The sequence below is a fragment of the Crocodylus porosus genome, unplaced genomic scaffold, assembly GCF_001723895.1.
Source record: "Crocodylus porosus isolate Cpor-Errol unplaced genomic scaffold, CroPor_comp1, whole genome shotgun sequence".
NCBI lineage: Eukaryota > Metazoa > Chordata > Crocodylia > Crocodylidae > Crocodylus > Crocodylus porosus.
Window position 1 is genome coordinate 60,746,818 of NW_017728950.1, and position 22,329 is coordinate 60,769,146.

Genomic DNA, 22,329 nt, shown 5'->3' on the forward strand with positions numbered 1-22,329 from the left:
CATGGGGACAGCAAAATGCATAAGCTTGACAAAAAGGCCACTTCCAACACAAAATGTGTCGTCCTTGTTCCAAAGCATGGGACATGAGAGCTTTTCAGAAAAATAATATCTTTTTGACGCAGGCAGAGTACCGTATTTCCTCCTAGTTTTGTTCTCAGAAATGTATGAAATTTAAAAAATAATAATAATAATAATAAATAAATAAATAAATAAATTTGCAGTAGATACCCAGGCACAGAAAAATTTCAGCCCAAATGCGCTATAATGCAGCATGTTTAAACCCTTGCCTATATTTCACAAGCAGTCTGATATCAAAAGAAAAACCAGTAGCTTTAATCCTATTGCTACTAAAAATGACAATGCAAGTTTTACCAGGGATTGCAGCAGAAACAGGACTGGACACACTGGCAGGTCAGCTTACTAGAGATCTTAGCTTTAGAGTTAGCCCAAGAGTCTAAAAACTCATGCAAAATAAAAACAAAACATTCAATTTTTTAATAAAGGGGAAAAAAGCATTCTGGCTGATGGATATGAAATCCCAAGTTTGGAATATCTTATAAACACAGCTATCATAAAGCGAACCTCTGCTATTTCTTTCAGTAAGCAGTAGTTGTTTATGCAATAAATCTTTACCAGTACAATAAATATTCATATAGTTATGTTAAACAAAAAAGGAAACATTGAAAAAAAACAACCCAATAATGTAGTACAAGTACACTGGTGATGTCATGCCAACTGGCTGCTTAAAATTAATAGATTAATAAACCATTAATGGTAGAGTTCTGCACCATCAGGTAGTAAAGCTGTCATTCATGTAAATACCCAGTTTAGATTTTTTTTAAGTCCTTTAAGAGTTGGAACCTTTAAGTCTGTTGGCTATAGCTTGTATTAATTTAGAGTAGCAGACAATCACCGTATTTTAACATTATGCAGACAAGTACTGAGGTATTTTCAGAGCCAGTGAACACTGGCCCAGCACTAAATTTACTTTTCTAATTTTCCCACAGTACATTACCACTATTCAGTGTTCACTGGCTACGGAACCTGCACTTTCATTTCTGTTGTATAACAAACAGAAGTGAATACTTTGTCCTATATGACAGAAGGACAGAGGCATCTAAAAGTTCTAAAAACTAGGAATTTGTGGGACAACGGCAACTACAGGGCTGCAGTAAGAGCACTGATAAAAGGTTTCCTAAGAATGTTTTACCCAAATATACTGGCCTCTCATTAAAGTGGTTTAGAACCATAGAAATGCTGACTGGTGGCAAGTAAAATTAAGTATCACTGGTAACAGAACTTTGTGCAAGGAACGACTGCAAACATAATCCTTAGTTATCAGTTCGTGCAGGGGTTCCCAACATTTCTATCCCACGGCCCAGCAATCTGTGGAACAGAAGTGGCAATGCCCCGGCAAACTACAGACCACCGCATGGACCCCTGCAGCAGGAATTTCTGGATGGAACACAGGTAAAGATATGTCCACTCACTGGGGGGGCGGGGCAGGCCAAATGTCAACTGTGACTGCTGCAGGCCCTGCAGGAGGAGTCACAGCCTCTCCACTTGGCTCTGCAGGGCCGCTGTTTGCCAGTCCACGGTCACTTGCAGTATGGTAGGCAATTGTCCTGCAGACCCGCAGCCAACCCTTTGTGGGCCGTCGCCCAGGAGTTGGGAACCCCTGAGTTAGATGAATGATGGTAAAAAAAGGCAGGTGCTATGAAAGGAAACTGGGGGCCATATAGCATAGTGTTTCTCAACCTTTTAAGTAGCAAGTACCTCCTAACTTCTAAAAATTTTAATAAGTACCCCAACACTCAATTTTCCAGGAGATTTTATATTTATATTTATATTTTTTATAATTTTCCAGACTAATGTGTGCCATACTTTGGAAGAAGGGCTGTGTATATGAGGCCGTGATATGACAGATGTCTGACCTGGTGCAGGTAGGGTTGCCACCTTTTACACCAGGGGTGCACAACTTAAGTATGTACCTAGGCTAGAGGTGATGTAGGCCAAAGCTAGGAGGGCTGAACCCAGTGCCACACAAAGCACAGCACGCCAAATTATTACTGGGGAAGTTAAAGTGCCACATAATGGGTGGTGCACCAAATTTTTTGCCATATTTTTGAGAGGAAAATAGGGCGAGAGAGAGAAAGAGGAAAAGAGGGTGAGAGAGAGAGAGTACTGGGGTACCCGCGTACCCCTCGCCTGTGTCTTGCATACTCACAGGGGTACATGTACCACAGGTTGAGAAACTATGATATAACACATGGACGTATTTGGGTCAACATATCAGATAAGGCTGGAGTATATTAGAATAACACAAGCAAAGAAAATGTTTGTGTTCAGAGATGGATTTAAAATTGATTTTTCTTTTTTGCTTAATGTAACTATTAAGTATTGCTCACCTACAGTACTTTATTTTGTCTTAACATCAATAGCATATAGTAGGTAGTCTGATAAGGAGATTCTGAATTACAAGATTCAAAACTTCCTGAAACAACAAAAAGGATGTAATACTGCATAACTGCAGGAGACTCGTTTAGTGTCCTCAAGAGAACAGAACATTGAAGCAGAATTAGGTCAGTCAGGTTTTTCATACAGATTGAACAGTAAATCAAGAAGGTTACTGTTCTGGCAAGAAAGAGTTCCATTAAAGACAACAGATATTTGTTCAGGTCCAGAGGAGAAGTTTATGATTCCTATAGGAAAGTTATTTGTTCAGAAAATGAGACAGGTACATTCTGTTCCTTCAAATAGCTGTATGACACTAAAAAAATTCACATTTTGTAAAATTCTATTTGTAATTGGGCTGCTCAGGCATTGAGAAGGAATTTTAGTGCAGTTACAGATGCAAAAATACTTGGACAAGTCTAGAAACTCTCCACCTCCTGTCCTTCAAAAGATAAGATTTACTACTGCATATCCATACAAAAATAGCAGCTGATAAATATGAATTTCTTAGAATGCTATTCACAGGAGCCCAGTATTTATTCACATATTGATGTATCCAGAATTCACGAGTATGATTTCTCACAGTTTCAGTCACAGAATAGCTGGAATTCTTCTGCTGAAGGGATCAGCTGTGAAACGTTACAGCAAAATTCTCTCTTTGAAATCAATGCGACTTTCATTTGGGGAGCAGTCAAGAAGTCTTGGAGCTACTGTTTTAATTTGCAGACTCAGTGCCATTTGAATGGTCTTCTTTGCCATCAAGAGGGTCAAAGACTTGATCCTAAGCTTACTGAAGTCAATCATAAAGCTCTTACTTCTTTAGTACAAGATCAGAGTCTGGATGCCTAACTTTTAGCTAAAAACTAACTGGAATTGAAACCAACAGGGACGCCAGAGAATGGGTATTATAGAATATGGGTAGTTCAACCAGACCCTGGAAGCATTTCTGATTCCAGTACTAGTTGAATCCTATAGGAAACAACATTATGCCAAATCTGTCAAGTATTTTGGACCACAACACTGCTGTTAGATAAGACCCATTTCCATAGACAGACCACTCCATACGCCAGACTCCATAAAGAGACCACTTTTCTAAGACCAGATTAAATAGTTATTCATAGATGCCGCCCCAGAACTTTGCAGAGAAGGGCTATAATAAATTAAGTCCCAGGCACGACACAGGACTGCTATAAATTAGGGCCCTACAGAATTCATGGCAAAAGCGGGCTGTGCTGCAGGTCCTTTAACCATGCAGGTTTCTCCATGCACTGCTGATTGGCGAAGGGACCCCACTTGTGGCTTCCTCTTCATCGGCGAAGAGGTGAAAATTGCAGTTTTAAATATGGTGCCATTTTTGCCTCCTGCCACTGATTGGCTGAGGGGCTCCAGCAGCCCCGCTGCTTGCTGCTGAACAGCAGGGAGGCAAAAATGGCATCGTGTTTAAAACCACAGTTTTCACTTTCCTGCAGATCAGGAGTGAACTGTAATGGGGCTCCTCCACCAATCAGTGGCAGGGGGATGTGCATAGGAACCTACAAAATTAATGGAGCGGCAGCACAGCCCACTTCTGCCAGGAATTTGGTAGGGCTCTAGCTATAATGGAACTTGTAAGTGGTCCATCTAGTACAGAATAGGATTTTTAAAAGTGATTGCTAAAAGACAGATCAAAGCAAAGAACTAGATATCCTGTAAAGATTAACCAACCTAAAGACGGAGTTTCTTCCTAACTGCCTTCAACCAGCATTTATCCTACACGGTCAAGTATGAATTAATAACCCTGATTAAAAAGGGGTTTGTGATAGTCCCATCCAATGTGACTGTGAATGTTGTCTTTATTCACATTCATACTACCTGTCATCTTTTTGAAGCCCACTAAGCTGTTGACCGTGTTGATATTTTGTAACTATGAATTCCATAGGCTGGAAGCAGGTTAGTTTTGTTTGATTTTAAACAAAATGCATGTTTCCATTTGTCGGTCACATAATCTGTTACCATTTAGCTGGCCGGAATGTCCCTTCTTGTGCTATATATGAGTGTGAATAAACACAGATAAGTGATATGGAGAGTAAATCATTGTTTTGGGTAACTTGTAACAGTTTGGCAGGGTTTTTTGACACACCCTGTGAGCAGGTGTTGGAACCTGTAATGCAGTGTTTCTCAACTTTTTTGGACTTGAGGCACCCCTCAATAACTTTTGTGAATTGAGTGGAACCTAATTTAAAAAACAAATGTATATATTACAATGCTTATGTCCTTGCAGTGGGGCTGAGGGATCACTCAAATAGGAACAAGCCTGAAACCACATTTATTTACTTAGCCTGTCCACTTATCTCCTTGCACCTTAAAACACCCTTCAAAAGATTTGGTGGCACCCCAGGGTGCCCTGGCACCCTGGTTGAGAATCACTACTGCAGTGAGATGCTGACCAATTCATTCTGGCAGAGTAGCTTTAAAAAAAGGTGATGGTAGCTATTAAGAAATTCATTTACACAGTCTACAAACAACCACATTTATACTGAGGTTTACAATTCTTAAAAACTGAACAGACACTATTGCACTGCTTCTCAGGCTGAAGTATATAACCAACTTCTAGAAAGAGTACAAGAGGGAGGAATGAGAAAACTGAAGAAAGAAAAGAGCAAATATAAATGGAAAAAAAAAGGAAGAAAAACAACTAAAGAACAACTCCACAATGTAAGCAAATTTGTTGGAGAGGTTACTGGTGTGGTTGTATTCACGTAAGATTTTTTTATTATTATCATCCATCACACAGAATCAGAGACACACAGCAGCACAAACAAACTTTAAAACGGGGGCACAACACAAAAAGTTAGAGAATAACTGCTTTATTATGCCTTCTCTCATATTAAGCAATCCACCTGTTCTTATATGAGAAAGTCTCTCTCTACTGCCGATAATTCTTTTTGCTATTCTTTAAACCTACTCATGTATCTTTTTTATATGTTTTTATATATATTTGTAGATATATGGAGCATCAGCAAACACATTCAAGACAAGTCAAACATTACAGAATGACATAATATTTCCATTATCTTTTTTCTTCAATTCTTTATTCATCCCAACATTTATTTCTTTAATGTATTTGCGTAATTTAGAAAGCAGGCATTTTCACTGAGCTGTCCCCAATGACACTGAAGTTCTTGTCATATGTGATTACAGTTAATTTAGAGATCAAAAACAAGAAGGAAATATAAAAAGATGTAGTACTTGTAAGCCAAAAGAACCCAGTCTCATCATGAGAAAACCATGCACAAATCCAGATAGTTTCTTCAAATAAAATTTCTTCGAAAGTAGTTTTAATTTCTGTTGAAAAATTGGAGTGCGCACAAGAAATGAGAACTTGCAACCAAATGGCTTACAGAAAGTTAAAAAGGAAAGGACTGGCAGTTTTATTTCAGACTTTGCTTCAAATATTTTTTCCCCTGCATAGTAATATCTTTTAAAGAATTTTATGACAGCCAGTGTTCACCTCAAGTAAATGCATCAATTGAATACTTAGATTTTTTTCACACTTTGCTCATCTTTAAATCCTTCAAGTGAATGAAAAAGATATTCTTATCTTCAGGAAAAAATGCTAATGGCTATTAAGTTACTCAATCATGAGAGAGGGCCAAGAGGAAAAGAGCTTCCCAGCTGCCTTTCACAAGTATTGAGGGACATAATCTCACCCTGGTTAAAGGATATATTTAATTAATCTCTGTAGCTCAGCAATTTATCTTCATGAAGAAAGCAGCTAATGCATTACAACTGAAGATAGCAATCTCTTTTTTCAAAAGAGGTGATACACACCTCTCCCTGCCTAACTGGGACTTGCTGCAGAAGTTGTGCTGGAACACTGCAGACTGCATGGAATGCATTGCCATGCAGTAGGCAAGGAAGCTTTATAAAAGGGATACTATTCAGATAACAAAAGGATCCATTTGACACAGTCTGCAGTGCTCGTTATTTAAGGATGCTGGCAAGTGCATTTTTATTAGTGCTGAGAGGGTAGAAAAAAGCTTTTCCACATAGTGGAAAAACCTTAAATTACACTGCACATTATTAGTTTTAGGAGACTTATTCATTAAGATTAACGCAACACTTTATTTCCAAGAAAATGTTAAAGAGTTTTATAAAAGTATGGCATGGATTTATCACTTTGGCCAGATTTCAAGCAACAGAGCAAGTTTCACTGTTCTCTGTATATTAATAATTTAAACTATTTTATGCAGAGAGGGATTTTTTGAATATTCAACTTTCTTTTCATCTACCTTTGATCACATTGGGATTAATAACAATTAAGGGCATAATCTCATCTTAGAGCAACATATGCTGCAATCGCTGCTAGGCACATCCAATTGAATATTATGGCAAAATTAACTCTCATTTTTCTTTCTCTTTGTTTAAACCAAACAAAGTCTTTTTTAGATCAGAATGCAGGTTTTGTTAGGGGATGAGGGGGAAGAAGGGGGAAGATGAACATGTGGGGAATGTCTATTAAGAATAGAAGGCTTCCCATCAGCAAGTCATCAGACTCAAGGCTTCTTCAAACCCAGCAATGTGTTAATGGATCCATTACTGCTCCTCCAGCTGTAGTGGTCCATTTAACACATGGTTAATGGATGAGAACAATGTACTGTACCTTTAAGTGCTTACTTTGATAAACTGTCAAATCAACTGTATAACATCCTACTGTCAAGGAAGTCCAAGGCAGAGTGTTGCAGTCACTGAACATAGCAGATGCATTACTTCAGTGTAAGACCAGATATGGAAAGGTTTCATTCTGATAATATCCTTCAGAAGACTGTATTAAGAAAACTTCTTAGTTGCACAGTCAAGCACTCAAAAAATAAAAGGTGTGCAGGAACTGATATCCTCTTCGCTACATCTCTAGAGGTCCCCAAAAGCACTCTATTAACTCCTTACAAGCTACAAATATGCAGCTTGCACAGCCCACAAACATCTCCAGGTCAATGTGCTGCATTGTGTTTCTTAGTGTCGTACTTCATAACCTTAGCAAGGAGAGTCTAGGCTCAAGGCAACTGCACATACACAGCATGCAGTTTTCCAAGGCTCATAACTTGGTCAGATCAAAAATAACATCTCTCTACAATAAGGGCAACATGCCAAATTTTAACTTCTAGTGCTGTCTGTCTGGACTGTAGATCTGCTAAAGTAATGACAAGACATTTTTTTAAAATGAGGAAAGTATTTTCCCATTCTATTCCTATTAAAAAATGGCTGAACCTTTTTTTTTTTTTGCACACACCTTCACAAAGATTTGACTTCAGTCAGCAATCAAGTCAAACATAAAGCCAGAAGTAACTATAACAGGCTTTCAGAATTTTAGAATGTATATCCTTCCTTATCTCTACCAGTCATTTCTGACTCCCATTTGGTAAAGAAAGGCACATAAACATTTTATCCTACCATATCACATTTACCAGCAGTACAGCCTGATCTAATACTATCTACATCTTAGAATCATAGAAAATTAGCACTGGATCAGAAAAGCTCTTAAAGTTGCCATTAAGATGTCCAGCTTTAGTTTGACTTTATTTATTTAGATTTAAACAATAAAAAAACCTAAAAGGCGTTCTAGGTGACCCTGGTATAAAATTACTACTATGACAAAACAAAACCTCAGCAGCATTCAGCAGTAAAAAGGACTTAGTCAGCCGCCCACCTACAAAAAAACGCTCCTTTCCATCCTCTCATCATTCTGGGATACATACCCTCAAGCCTATCAAGCTTATGTCTTTTGTAGCTTGCTGGAAGATAATCAAATTCCGCCTAGTTCAAATCCAGTAGTTTTATAATGGATAAGATGCAGCTGTAGCCAAAGGTTGCATAAGAACTTTATACAGTTAAGAGACAATCTCACTCTTTACACAGAACCGGTTTAGAACCGTGCTCCACATGTAACAACTGTGTGGAGCCAGCTCAATCAACAACCCCTTAGCAAGGACAAGGTAACAAAGAACTTAATCCAGCAAGGTACTTCGGCCTACACTTAACACAAAAGGTTGAGATTTTTGATGGACAGAACCTGAATTCTGGGCACCACATGCACTTACCAGCCTCCACTCCTAAAATATTTCTACTAAACACTTCATATTACATAAGTTCATCCTAAATACCTTCCCTCAGGTATCAGTAAAGCATGAAGCAAATATCATTAGGCCCCATTTTCAGTGAGATGAACCTTACTTTTCCTTTAATTTCCCTAGGCCCTTATGCTTTCAGTACATAGCCATCATCATTCCAAATCAAATAAATGGACCATCGAAGCTATGTCCTGTCACTGACAGTGACAGGTGCAAGATGCTTCAGACACAAGTCAAAACCTCTATAACAATCTTCCCAGTAAAAAAGTTTCTTCCTAACCCCAGACACTTAGTGGCTAGTAGATGTCCTTAGGTATGAAGGCTGATATCCCTTCCACGTTATTATGGATAGTTGGGTGTTCATCATTTTTCTGTCACACTACCTACATTTAAAAGCCTAAATATAGATTTAAGGGCCTCACTTTTAGTATCCTTTGTTTTAAAGTCTTGGCATTAGCCCCAATAGTTCTCCTTTACTTCCTAGCAGTCCAGAAAATCCCCTTACCATTACACACACCTTTTGCTTGATTAGTTATTCCTTCTATCCTGGTCCTCCTACTTTCCATTTAAATTTCACTTACCATAAGTTGTCTCTTTCGACTGGAACTGCCTGAGCTAAATGCCCATTTTTTGAAGAATTGTTTCTGTCTCAAATCTATACCTTTTCAGTTAAGGTATACATGGGTAAACACTTCATAGTATAAAAAGTTCATCCCAGTCACCATCCAATAGGTGAGCATATTCCAGAAACAAATACTACCTCCACTGCTTGCATGCATCAGTGCAAGCATGCACGATCACACGCATACGCGCACACATACACATGGCTTCTAGCTCCTTTGTATGTTTATGATGCTGACTACTTTCTGAGAGTGATATACTTTGGCAAAATAGTCTCCATGATGATTCTAAGAATTTTAGATTATTGTAACCTTTATCCTTCGCTTCCATCTAACTAAAGCCCTGATCCAGCAAACTACTCAAGTACATTACACCTTTAAAAATTTAAGCTTGACTTCAATCATACTGATGAAGTGAGCCCTCTGCTTATGAAAGCTTATGCTATGCATCTCTAAATTTAGTCTAAGATGCAAATCTACTCTGCCTTCTGGCTTCAGTAGTACCAGTGTGTCCTGCTGGTTCAGAGTAGAGCTTGTTATTAATCATCCTTTAGAGTTTTATGTCTCAATACAGTCCCAGACCTGAAGGGAGTGTTGATTTTAACTATGATCCCTATAGCAGACTGTCTGAGCTATAAAGTGCAGGAAAAAACAGCCCCCTTTAAAAACAAAGCAAAAACTACATCCAGGCACATCCTTAGATCTTCAGTTTTGTGCAACCCTGTTTACCTATATTCACGCTCCTGAAGTATTTCAACAGGATCCAAGCCTTGTGGTTTCTGGATAGGACTGATACGGTTCTGTTTCTGCTGCAGCTGGACAATAGGCGAAGGCTGTCCAGGTGTTGGCTGTGGTACAGAAGGACCGGGCATGGCTGCAGAAGGCTGGGTGGCAGGAGGGGCAGGAGAGGGTCTTCCACTGGGAGGTGGTACAGCAAGCTTTTGCTGTGTACTAGGAATGCTCATATCTGGGCCTTGGCCTGCAGAACAAGAAATGTGAAATACCAAACGTAAATCTTCTCAAGTTGATTTTTTGGTACACTGAAGTACATGACAATGCCTAAAGAAGAATCCTAAATGGACATTACAGAAAGTGGCTCAACAATAGTAACTACAACTAAAAATGTATTAGGCTTTCCAATTTTCAAATTTTACTTAAAGTGGTTTTTAACTAAATCTAGGGTCTGTCAAACTGGGAGACTTATTGCATTGGTTAGGTCAGGCATAACACCAAATTCTCGTCCTTTATGTGTGTGTTGTCTCCAAGTTGAATGCAAATACAAATCCAGAAGAATTTGGCAGCAGCATAAACCAGCTTGCTTTCAAAGCCCTGCTAGACAAATAGCTAGCTGTATTACTTTTATTAAAATTCTTAGCTTTATATACTTAAATACTTTAATATACTTATAACATTACATTTTTAAAATATATACTAATCCAGATGAAATACCACGATTCTCAAGTACTTGATTCTTCTTTTAAACTAAGTCAGGTATATCAGTTAACATGAACATATCATCAATGATATGTAAGGAAGTGCTGCTTGTCCTGGCTCCCTATGAATGGCTGAGCAGTTACTGACTTGACAGAAATGTAAGAGAAACAGTCATTGAGAACGGACATCTGTAACAGAAATGCTGTCACTTGATTGCTTGGTAGTGGGGACAGAAGCATAATACCAGGAAGTACAACCCTGAGAATATCTGCAATCCTGTAATCAATTTACTTTAGGCCCAGGATCCTGAAATCTATCTGAAAAAGATGCCTTATCTTCAGAGATCACCATCTGTCAAACATATGTACTACACTGGCAAGGAACATGGAGCATGGGCCTTTGAAACTTATGCTTAATGACAACACAGTCCTGTGATTTCAGTGTAGAAAAATACTGCAGGATCCATTTTCAGGATTTCCAAATTTGACCCCTACTTAACCCTAGAAGGCTAAAAATATAAAAGAAAAACTTCACACTGCCGTACAAAATTAAATAAGGTCACCACAGACTTTAAACAAGTCAGTAGCTGGAAGAAACACAACAGGGACAGGCATAGCTCTCCCTTCCAAAGAAAGCAATAGAAATAGATACACAGTAAGCTTCTTACAATTCAAAGGGAAAGAACCTTCAAAGATATGACACACATACACACATTAATATACAACTTCCCATCATCTAACCATATCAATTTGGCAAAGTTTCATGGTAAACAAAGTGTTTGAGCTGGAAAACCCTCACAAAACTCTTGAGTTTGCTACTTCTTGGATGCATCTCCACATGTGCTTTACCACAGAATTGATGAATTAGCTCTGAAGTAAAGCTCCACAGTCTACACACGTAGCAGTACTAGGGCACAAGAAATTAATTAATTCCGCCATAATGTTGGGGACAGTACTATTCTATGGCAAAGTAATTAAATGCACTGAAACATGTGCAGAGAGTGACAGGGGCTGGCTGAGACATGAGAGTGCTGAAGTGCAGGGGCTGTCAGCCGTCAAGCTCTGCACTTTAGCACCCTCATGCCTCAGCCATCCGCTCCACCACCCAGCACCACCAACCAGAGCCTAGGGCTGTTCCACTCCTGTTCAAACTGCTGCTGTCCCAGGTACACATGCACGTGCTGCACTCAGAAGCAAGTGACCCCAGCACAAACTGTACCAGAATTTATCACATCACCTTAATGGCACATGTACCTGCACCCCCTAAGTAACTTCTTTCACCTTCTCACCTTACTAATACCTTCCTTTGAGCACTCCAACAAAAACTGATTAGACACTGGTATTGCACTTCATTCTACGAGAGCAACAAGCAAGATTGATTAACTATATTTCATGACAGGTGTTTCTTTTTATGATACTCAGTGACCATTTTGTCACTACTTCCCTCAAGATTTACTTCCATGTAAAATGCTCTGACATGATGAATACTTTTAAAAATATCAGGCATCTTTACCATATCCATGTTTCATTTTAAAATACTTTTAATCTCTGAACAAGACTCCTTCAAAAAAAAAAAAATTCTTAAATTCTCCTAATGCAGCGTTTCTTTTACTCTATTTTTAAGTAGCCAAACAATTCTTAAATCAAGTCCCAAATGATCAGGATATAAAGTAGATTATTTGTGAAGAAAAAATGCTACCCTGTTCCTCAAAAACTAAAATGGACTTTAGAGTATTTAAAAAACTTCTGCTTACAGTAGCCAATTAAGCATGCTCAGAATGTAACTAACTGTTCATTAAGTTTTATGCTTGTCCCTCAGACAGCTTCTGTATTTCATTCTGATTATAAAAAGGTGCTACATGTTTAGGCTGCCTAATTTCACCTGACAAAGTCATTCACAGTAGGTGGGAGGACCCTCTTTGATACTATTTCTTCTTTATGCCTTCTTACTTCTCCATTCCCTTTCCTTCCTCCTGATCCCTAGCCCTATCCATAAAGTGTAGCCTTAACTGCATGTGCACCATGAAATTAATTTTGCAGTCTTCTCTACCTTCTGTCCAAGGTTTAGGGGTCATAGTAGCTGCATGGCCTGGCATTCCTGAAGCAGGTACTGGCCCAGCTGGAGGACCAGTTATTGGAGACGTCCCAAAACCTATAATTTGAGAAAGGAAAGAAACTTATTAGACATTTTAATCCATTCAGAAAGCATTCTGCTTTCTAGTGCAATGGTCTAGGTCTATTTATGCAAATAACAATTGTATGCATTAAATATGGATTTAAGTGGATTCTACTGTGTGAATAAATGCAATGAAGTATATTTAAATAAAGTCTTCTATAAAGAGTGGATGAGAAAGTCACGTGGACTGAAATAAAGGAACTAGCACAATTACTACAATCGTTATTGACAAGAAAAATAGGATCATTTTAACTCTCAACTTTTTACTGTAAAGTAAAGTAACTTTGGACCAAACCTATTTGACTAGCAGCCAAGGCAGACAAGAACATATTCCACTAACAGACAGTTAATGGAAATCTTTTAACTCTTTAAAAATAAATTAGTATATTTTGTAAATCTGCTCTCACTGCTTATTCCATGCCTAAAATCATAATCCTCTGTTTGGTAGAGGTTATGATGTTACCCATAGAGTTTTTCCTTCAGGTAAATAGCAAACAGCAGGAAGAGATTAACTTTTAAAAACTTTTAAAAACACAGATTAAGTTTTTATAGCTTCTAGTCACAAAACACACTGCGCAAAAAGAAATATATGAAGGATATTTAATACTGTTGCTAAATAATTTGGAATCTTTCCCCCACAAGGGTGGAATCAGCAACCAAAAGAATGGAACCAAAAGAAATGAAAAGCCAAAAATAAATGCATTTCATTTCATTAAGGAGACTCCTGTTATAACCAATTCACATCTACCTAGATAAAGGACACCTTTTTCAGGAGAGAAAGTGGTAACATACCACTACTATACACATTTTCTGTATATGTGAATTAAACCCCACACCATAGTAGAAGAGTTTTAACACCTTGTTCAGAAAATGCAATGCAGGTACACTTAAAATAATACCATATAACAAATTTTAAAAAGCACACTTTTGTCTCAAAACTGTTTACCTATTATGCTGGTTGTAACATCTATCTAACACTATGACAAAAAAAAAAAAGGAAAATATTTCTATTTTTCAGTTTACTTTATGCAGTTGGCAGTGCCTTCCATACAGCTATTTCCTCTCTACAGTGAGACAGTTTCTCTTGGTTTTTCTGTCCGGTTTTCTGCCTATCAATAATAGACAGAAAAAAAAACAGAATAATAAAACGTGATTAGCACCACAAGCGTGGCAGGGGCAGTACACAAGATTACTTTCATCTCATTTTTTTAAACTGGCTGTCATAGTGATTTTATGCAACTCATGCCAACTTGAAGGTGAACTTTATTCCATATACATTTGGTTCTCATTTACATGTGCACAGCACCAATTCTTATAATCTTGCATGGGCATAATTTAAGGCAAAATCTGACCAACAGTTTGCAGCCTGTGTTTACTTACCAGGGAGTCGGGTATAGTTTGCAGGAGCCTGTTGCTGTTGAATTCCAGGCAGAGTCCTCTTCCCTTGAACAGCAAGTTGAAGATTTTCTGGTAAAGGCTGACCTCTAGCTAACATCTTGTATGCTAGAATCTGAGCACGGAGCTGGTGCAGCTGAACAGGGCTGAAAGGTGAAGGACCTCTGTTGGGCTGGCTCATAACCTGTGGGTCTCCTGGTATCATAGGCCCTGGCTGACTCGGTGTCATCTGAGGTGGAGTAGGGCCACCTCCGGACATTGGACTGGACACATGCTCTGGTGCTCCCAAAGGAGATGGGTGAGGAGACATATAACCTAGAAATGATTGGAGGACAAATTTACTTTCCTGCTTACCTAAGCCCATGATCCACAGAAGTTGTTACCTTTATAAATACCCAAATGTATGCACATTTTCTCATAAACTACTCTAGCTGCAATATTTTTTGTCAAGATAAAAATGTGATCTCAAATTCTATAGGACAACAAGCAGGGCTGGGGACAGAGTAACAGTAGCCACCTACCCTTGGGTGGTACTTGCATCCTTCCTCATGTTGAATGGTGAAAAAAACATCAGATTTGAATAAATATGGTAGTTTGACTGTTTTGCAATGGATAGAGATTATACATATTAATTTTGATGTAGACACATCTCCTCTCAAAAAAAAGCAATTATACATTCTTCCAGAATTTAGGTACTATCCATTCCTCCAAAATTTATGTATAGGAGTAGACAGGTATTAAATCACTCTTCAGAAATTGTAAACAATTGCTCCAACTTATGCTGATTAAAGGCTGATACTGGCCAAACAATACTCAGCACCTTCCACTATCTAGATGTTGGAGAATTTGAAGAGCCACTTTCAAGAAAAAAATGTTCACTTTTGAAGAAGCTGCTAGAAATAGTCACACTGTAAAAAGATCTGGTAGATGAAGGTCTGAAGGGACAGAACTCGCATATCTTATTGCCCCTCTGCCTCTGGCAGCCTTTAAGTTTGACTTTTAATTGTTCCTTCCAAATACTATTTACTTGACCCTCACAAGACTCCTGTATAGCAGGATAGCACTTCTAAGTCACAACTTCCATATATAAAAGAGAGACAGAAATTTTAAGTGAAATGCCCAATATTACAATGTGTCAAAGCCAAAGCCCACTTCAGAAAACACATCCAACTCTCAAGGTTTCTCTCTTATACACTGTACCAAGGCAAGTCAAATAGGTCTAAAATTTTAAACTGTCCACTAGATTTAGATGTCCTCATCTCTGAGTACTCAGGTCAAAGCACCAAGATTTAATGGACATGTTATGAATCTTCCATCTAATTTTCCCCATCTTACCTACTTAATACCAGTATTGTGAAACATAAGAAACATTTATAAAAATACAGTATAAAAGTTTAAATTACTAGAACTACCCAACATAAAAAACTGAAGTCCTTTTTGTTCATCTCCATGTGCTACAACCAAGTTATAGGTCACAGATGTCAGGAGCTCATGCTCAGGTACCCACAAGGGTCTACAGCCCCACACATAGCTCTATCCTGGGCTGATCTGGATGTACTGAGGGTCAATACAGTCAATCCCAGCCCCACATCATCCTCCTTAAAATTGCAAATTACATAGGAGACTTAGAAGTCTTCCTGATTTCAGTTTCTTTTTTCTGCTTGTCCTACTGATGGCAACAGAGGGATACTCTGGACTTCCGAACTCAGCACATACTGATGCCAACTGTTTTTGAAGAAACTTGAGGTTTATGCTAAGTTTAAACATGGTAATACGGTAGAACTGCAAACTCATGAAAACCAGGGTCCAGAGATAAAGGCTGGAGGAGCACCAAGATTGTCATAAAGAGCACTTTATAAACACTTGAGATAGAAGAAGGAGAGGACTTGGGGTTTCCCAAAAAATGGAAAGGAGTTTCCCCAAAAGAAGGACCCAGAAAAATGAGTTGTAGGTGGGAGAGAAGCTGCAAGTATATTCAGAGGCAACAGACAGGCAGACTGAGTTAATAATGTTCTAACCAAAGGGAAAAAAAAGGTAAAGAAGAACTTGAAGAAAGGAGAAATTAAGCAGCATGAGGTTAGGACAGAAAGAAAAAAATATTGGCAAAAAGAATGTCAAAACCTGAATGTCAAAACCTGTACATAAATTCACTCAACCCCCCTGGTACAGATAAGCATGTGATAACTACACTGAAATTCCATTTATCACACATTTTTTTCACTAGCCCTTCTGACCACTAACCCCTTCCTCTGAAAAGTGCCGTTCATTTAAAAAAATGCATGGCCTCAAATATCTTTCTCTGTATGTCATTTTACAAGCATACAACAATCAACTACTACAGCATGACAAAAGAAAGAAAACATAAAAGCCCATCCTCTTGTAATTAACATTACTTTTAAAGCTGCCTTCCAGAGAGAGGGTTTCTCCTCTCCCCTTCTAATGTATCCTGGTCTCACAGATTTACTGACAGATTTTAAAAGTCCATTATCTTGCAAGCCATTGGCTATAAAAATCTATTAAATTAGGCAAAATAGGATGGCGCAAACACCTATTTCTATCTTTTAGAAATAGATTTCCTTGAGGTTTGTAGAGATGTGTTACTTATAGTTTCTCTCCATCTCCTCTGAACTCTGCAATAGTAAGGAAGACTGGATTTACAAGACCAGGGATTAAAAGGAATTGTCAATAAATTGTTAAAAAAAAACACTTCTAAAACAGTCTCAGACATACATCATTACTGTCTCAGAGGGAATCACTAATGCGACATTCCATAATATACAATATTTTCTTTGGAAAGGTCCCCATCTCAGGCCTGACTTACCCATGCCCTGTTTTGTTTCACCTGGAAAACCTGACAAGATGACAGCAACATCAGGCAATGGGTCTGTAGGTCCACCAATGCCAGAGAAAGTTTTACATACTTATCAAGAGCCCTTAATGGTGAAAAGCAAATGGACTAAAACAAATTAATGGGAATCTAAGGATCAAATACATCTTGCCAAAAGTAAGTCATCAACAAAGATTTCAACTGAATTTATGCCAGCAATGAATTTGGCCCATGCACCATGAAATACAGACTCACCTTGAAATACGGAAACATTTTTTAAGCTAGGAGAATGTCCCAACATAGATAATTTTATTTGAGAGAAACAGATACGTTTAAAACCTGTGCACATTTACTAATTATTAGGTAGTAATGGCCTAAAGTAGCTAGCTTAGGAACTTAAAATCAAAGACAGGGATGGTATCTGGTAATCAAGAGTTTAATACTGTGAAGATAGGTACCTATGTGTAATGTGGGTAAAAAAAAGAAGCTTTAAAAATTAAGTATTTCATTCAAATCCAGTTTTATACAAATTACTGTTTGCTCTTTAAAAGGAAACCAATTTAAAATATTTACTTAAAAAATAACAATAATTTACATAAATAAAAATACCGTGTAACAAAGAGCGCTCCTCAAATTTTCATGAGTTACATGGAGAAACCATCATTTTGAGATCAATTCAATCATTCTAAATGTCACAGTATTATACTCCACTAATTACCTATGTTATTTTCAATCTCTGCTGTAGTGCAAGTGCTGATATTTATGTTTTTCCAAATATACTAATATCTAGATTCTATTGTGTTAAAGTTCTTGCTTTGGATTGCCATTGCTTTGGCTTACCCAACACATGCAGACTGAATATTAACTGGAAGTGAAAACGCAAGAAAGCTTTGTTTTCTTTTTCCAATCTACAAATAAATGCCAGCTAGGAAATTATTATACCAACTGATTCTAAGATCTTGAAGAGCACAGGGCCATATTTTAAAGGACATTTAGTCGTTCTATGATGTAGGCAAGCACCTAGTAGGGTGTTCAAAAGTGCCTAAGCTCATTAGACACCAACTCCAATTGATTTAATGGGAATTAAGTGCCCAGGCACTTTTGAAAATTCTATTCAATGCCTACTTACAGTCAACTCTAGTTAATTCTCATGTGAGATAATTCACCTCTATGGTATAATTTTCCATTGCTCCGATTCCCCACCAGCATCCCTTCACTGCTTCATATATCACCTCATATCAATGTATCCTGATCACTGGTCACTACTGGATAATTTACCATAATTTACATTCCCCTTGGAGTGACAAATTATCCACTTTACTGTGTATCCTTCAGTAGCAAAATACTTTTGAGAATCTGCTAATTCATCAAGTATAGTTAAAACTTCCTTTAATTTATTAAACTGCTGGTATTAAAGATAAAGTAAGTACATTTAAGGTTGTTTTACTTTACAATTTTGAAATGCAGGGAGTCATTATATTTTCCATTGAATTCTGGTTTCCAGTTCATTTCCAGCTTGGCAAACTGGGATCAAAGTAATCATCTAAGTAAATAAAATGCAACATGACAAAAATGTAAAAATTAAGAATTGGAATAAATTATCTAAACTACATAAAAGTATGCAGTAAGTATGTACAAATATAGCATCGCTCTTTTGTACTTCTTAGTGCTAACCAGAGTTAATGTCAAAGGCTGTATTTTGCTGTGAACCTGCCTCTTGTTAGAAAAACATTTAGCAAGTATAAATGTAAAACAAGATTGAAATTGATTATTTAAATCAAGGTTTCCTACTTGCTGTGTTAAATCATGATTAATATCAGTGATTTAAGTCACTCTGATTTAAATCAATCCACTCTGCCTACATTAGATTAAATTTAGTAATACAAATGCAATAATGGACAGGAGAGAATTACTTTGAGGAAAGACTGGATGAACAGAATGCACAGAACTTGTCCAGATTGCAAGTAATGGAAATATATCCTGCTATTTGAAAACTACCAACATCAAGCAAGAAAGGATTTTTTTTCTATTGTGGACCAAGGATGTTTTGTTCCTCAGAAAGGTCCCTACTATTACTCTAGCACCCAGGCGACTCTACTAATTGTGGGCGATGGTTGGAACACAAGCATCCGATGGCCTACTTAGAAATCATTTACTTCCAGAAAAGGCTTATGGGCCACCTGCATTAGGACTCTGCATTCCAGCATCTGTGGAACTGTACTAGTGGTAGATCACCAGCTGATTTTTATGAAAGAGGTCAATGTAAAGAATGGCTGAAGGAAGGGGACACAGATTTAGCAGCAATCAGATGAAATTTGAAATTAGTTTTTATTTCATCCACCTAATGGAAGGAAGCAGTAGAGTTTCACAGTGTACAGCCATAGAACATGTAATGCAGAATGCCTTGGTCAACTGAAGTAACAAGGACAATTTTCAAGTATACTATATCCCATCTGAAATGAGGCCAGAATACTTGTGCTAACATAGCTCTTGTGAAACTGTCTGCTGAGCAAAATGGATGGAAGCCCCAAATGTCTCAGTCATTTAAAACTAGAACTGGAAAAAACAAATGGTAGGTTGACAATCTTGCACTGGCAGGCCTAACAGATCTTTTCCTATCTCTAAAAGGCATAAAAGAAACATAAAAAAAGCACAGCTAATTTAAGAACAGTAGGGCTAGTGGATGTCAATATTATCTATGAAGTATGAGTAACTTAGAGAACTGTGTAAGTCAACCCAAATTTGGGTAGCTTTGTAACAAAATGTTCAGCAAATACTGTGTGATTAAAAATGTATAGAGAGATTAAGCCCAATAATCTTAAAACCCTGCAATGCTTATGTTTCATTCAAGTTCTTTAATCAATTGTGAGCACCACACATAAAAGTCTCCTTAAAGTGGCCCAGGTTTCACTGACATATTACAATAATTTTGTTTATTGTATTCCAGCTCCCAGGCATAGAATTTTACTTTGTTTTGTCAGGTCTTATTTTTCTCTTGTAAAATAAAAATCACACATTTAAATCCTTTACCTGTCTTCAGATTTCATCCTATTCCCTTTAAAAAAAATGTTTGATTCCCTACATAACCCTATTTAGCACTTCAACAATCTGCAGCAAAATTCAGTGTCTATATCAATGTCTATTGACATCTAATGCCCATATTAATACTTTGGTACAGTAAGTTAACGTAAGCAGAATGTTGTTGTTAATACAGTATAAATTCAGTTAAAGTTGTTTACATAATCTCACTAAACATGAAACAAGGGCAACTTGTTTTCCATTCTTTATATTAACATGTTACATGTAAGAAAAACAAATCTACCAAGATTAAACAGAAGCATCAGCCAAACACAGGAAGTTGAAACCTTCACAAGAAAATTGGTGACTGGAAATATTCAGGAAATAAAATGTTATCTCTTCTCAAATTTGATAGAAGAAGAGGAAATGGGAATTGTTGGGGAGAGAGATACCAATTCAAGAGGCTTTCCCCCCACAACAAATTAATGTCAGATTTCTGTAAAATCATCCTGTCGCAGTATGACTGCATTAAAAATGTGACAGTCTGTCTCAGCTAGTGAGAGAGATTCTTTCTGCATGACTAGCATTCCACTAAACCCAAGGAAAAGAAAAAAACAGAATCTAAATAATGAAGCTGCATAACTTATTTTAGTAATTATCTTTAGTCAAAAAAAAAAAAACCTGAAGAGCAAATGCCTTTGAGACAGCAGATAGACATTTATCAGCAGGATGACAAAGTGGCTGCAGATTTAGCTTTTTAGAACATTTTTTTGATTTGCTCATCAAAAGTAAGCCAAAAAAGTGGCAGTTCCCTTGTTCCCTACTGCAGTCTGCAAGAATCATTACTCCCACAATACTGTACAAGCTTGCCTGGGAAATAATCCTTACTGGCAAATAAGCAGTCTGGGCCTGATTTCAAGACTATATACATGCAGCGGCATGCCTGTTGTTTCTGCAACTGCACATTCAAATGACCTATTATTTTTCTAGCTGCCCACCTGCATATGCAAACATCTATTTTGCTCACACAATTTTGGCAACTGCATACCACAGTCAGGTAGAAAATTGTACATCAATTTGGGGGGGAGAAGTGGAAAGAATCAGACTACCCACTCTCATTCGAAATATTCTGCTCAGGAAACATCAATACAGATTTTTCTCTCTTAAAATACTATATTAATGGAAGTCTGAACGTTACAAGAAAGTCCAAAAGGAAATACAATGGCCTGTGCTCAATTTCGATTGTAAGTTTCTTGGGTAAGGATCATTCCCCGTATCTGTCAGTGTTGGTACTCAACAGCTGCTCTAGTTGTTGGAAAAGGCAAACAATATTTTGTGCACTTATCTTCCATTTTTTCAGTCTCAATCTGTGTTTACAGATTCACAGATATTAAAGCAAGAGGGGATCTTCTACATTCACCTTCACTTGACCTTGGGCATGAACACAAACCAAAAAACTTCACACAGTGACTTCTGGACCAAGATTTTAACTTATTTTTGAGCTCCACCATACATTTTTATATATACATATACATATATACACACACACACATATACATACACACACACACACACACACACACACACACAGTTTTTTGATTTAGACTTCAGTTGATAGAAAATCTACCATATCTCCACTTAAGCTGTTCCAATAGTTAATCATCTTCAGTGTTAAAAATATGTACCTTATGTGAACCTTTATATCAGGGGCAGGCAATTATTTCAAGTGGAGGGCTGGCTGCTTAACAAGTTTTGGTGAGCTGTTGAGTACTGCAAGGGTAGCCCCGAACCTGGACAGGTGCCTTGCCCTCATTCACCATCTTGGGACTGGAAGTCCTGCTCCCTAACCCCTAATTTTTGCCACCAAAAGTCCCCCCCCCTTGCCCCAAAAGTACTCCTTTTGAGAAGGGAGTTTGCCATCTTGGAACTGGAAAAAAAACAAATTATATATTAAAAATCAAATGTTGACAATAAGTGCTGATTTGTGGGTATCTGTGTGGTGTATATACAGCTGATTGTATAATGGCTCAAAATGAGGTCTTACTCCTGTATATTACAAGGGGGAGGGGTATGGAGTTTGTCAGGGGGTGTGGGTGTGTGGATGTGGGTGAGTATGGGGGGTGCTTGTGGGGATGTGTGGGTGGGTATGGGTTTTGTAGGGTGTGTGGAGGGGGAGCATGGCTGGGGGGGTGGGAGTTGGGTGTGGGGGGGTGCACATGTGGTGGGATGTGCGCACAAAGCAGTGAGCGGGACTCCACCCTGAAGTACATGCGTTTGTGGGGGGATCGGTGCAGGGGAG

At 37.9% G+C, this 22,329-nt stretch overlaps 1 protein-coding gene across 2 annotated transcripts in view; it reads right to left on the bottom strand.

The window, feature by feature from the left end:
• The window catches only part of SMARCA2 (SWI/SNF related, matrix associated, actin dependent regulator of chromatin, subfamily a, member 2), a 190,649-nt gene that overhangs the window by 142,134 nt on the left and 26,186 nt on the right, over positions 1-22,329 (bottom strand). For both annotated transcript variants that reach the window (XM_019554883.1, XM_019554884.1), the window contains exons 4-6: positions 14,171-14,500; positions 12,665-12,766; positions 9,911-10,160 (exon numbers count right to left, since the gene is read on the bottom strand). In XM_019554883.1, the coding sequence (XP_019410428.1) occupies positions 9,911-10,160; positions 12,665-12,766; positions 14,171-14,500 (682 nt within the window). The remainder of the gene's footprint in view (positions 1-9,910; positions 10,161-12,664; positions 12,767-14,170; positions 14,501-22,329) is intronic.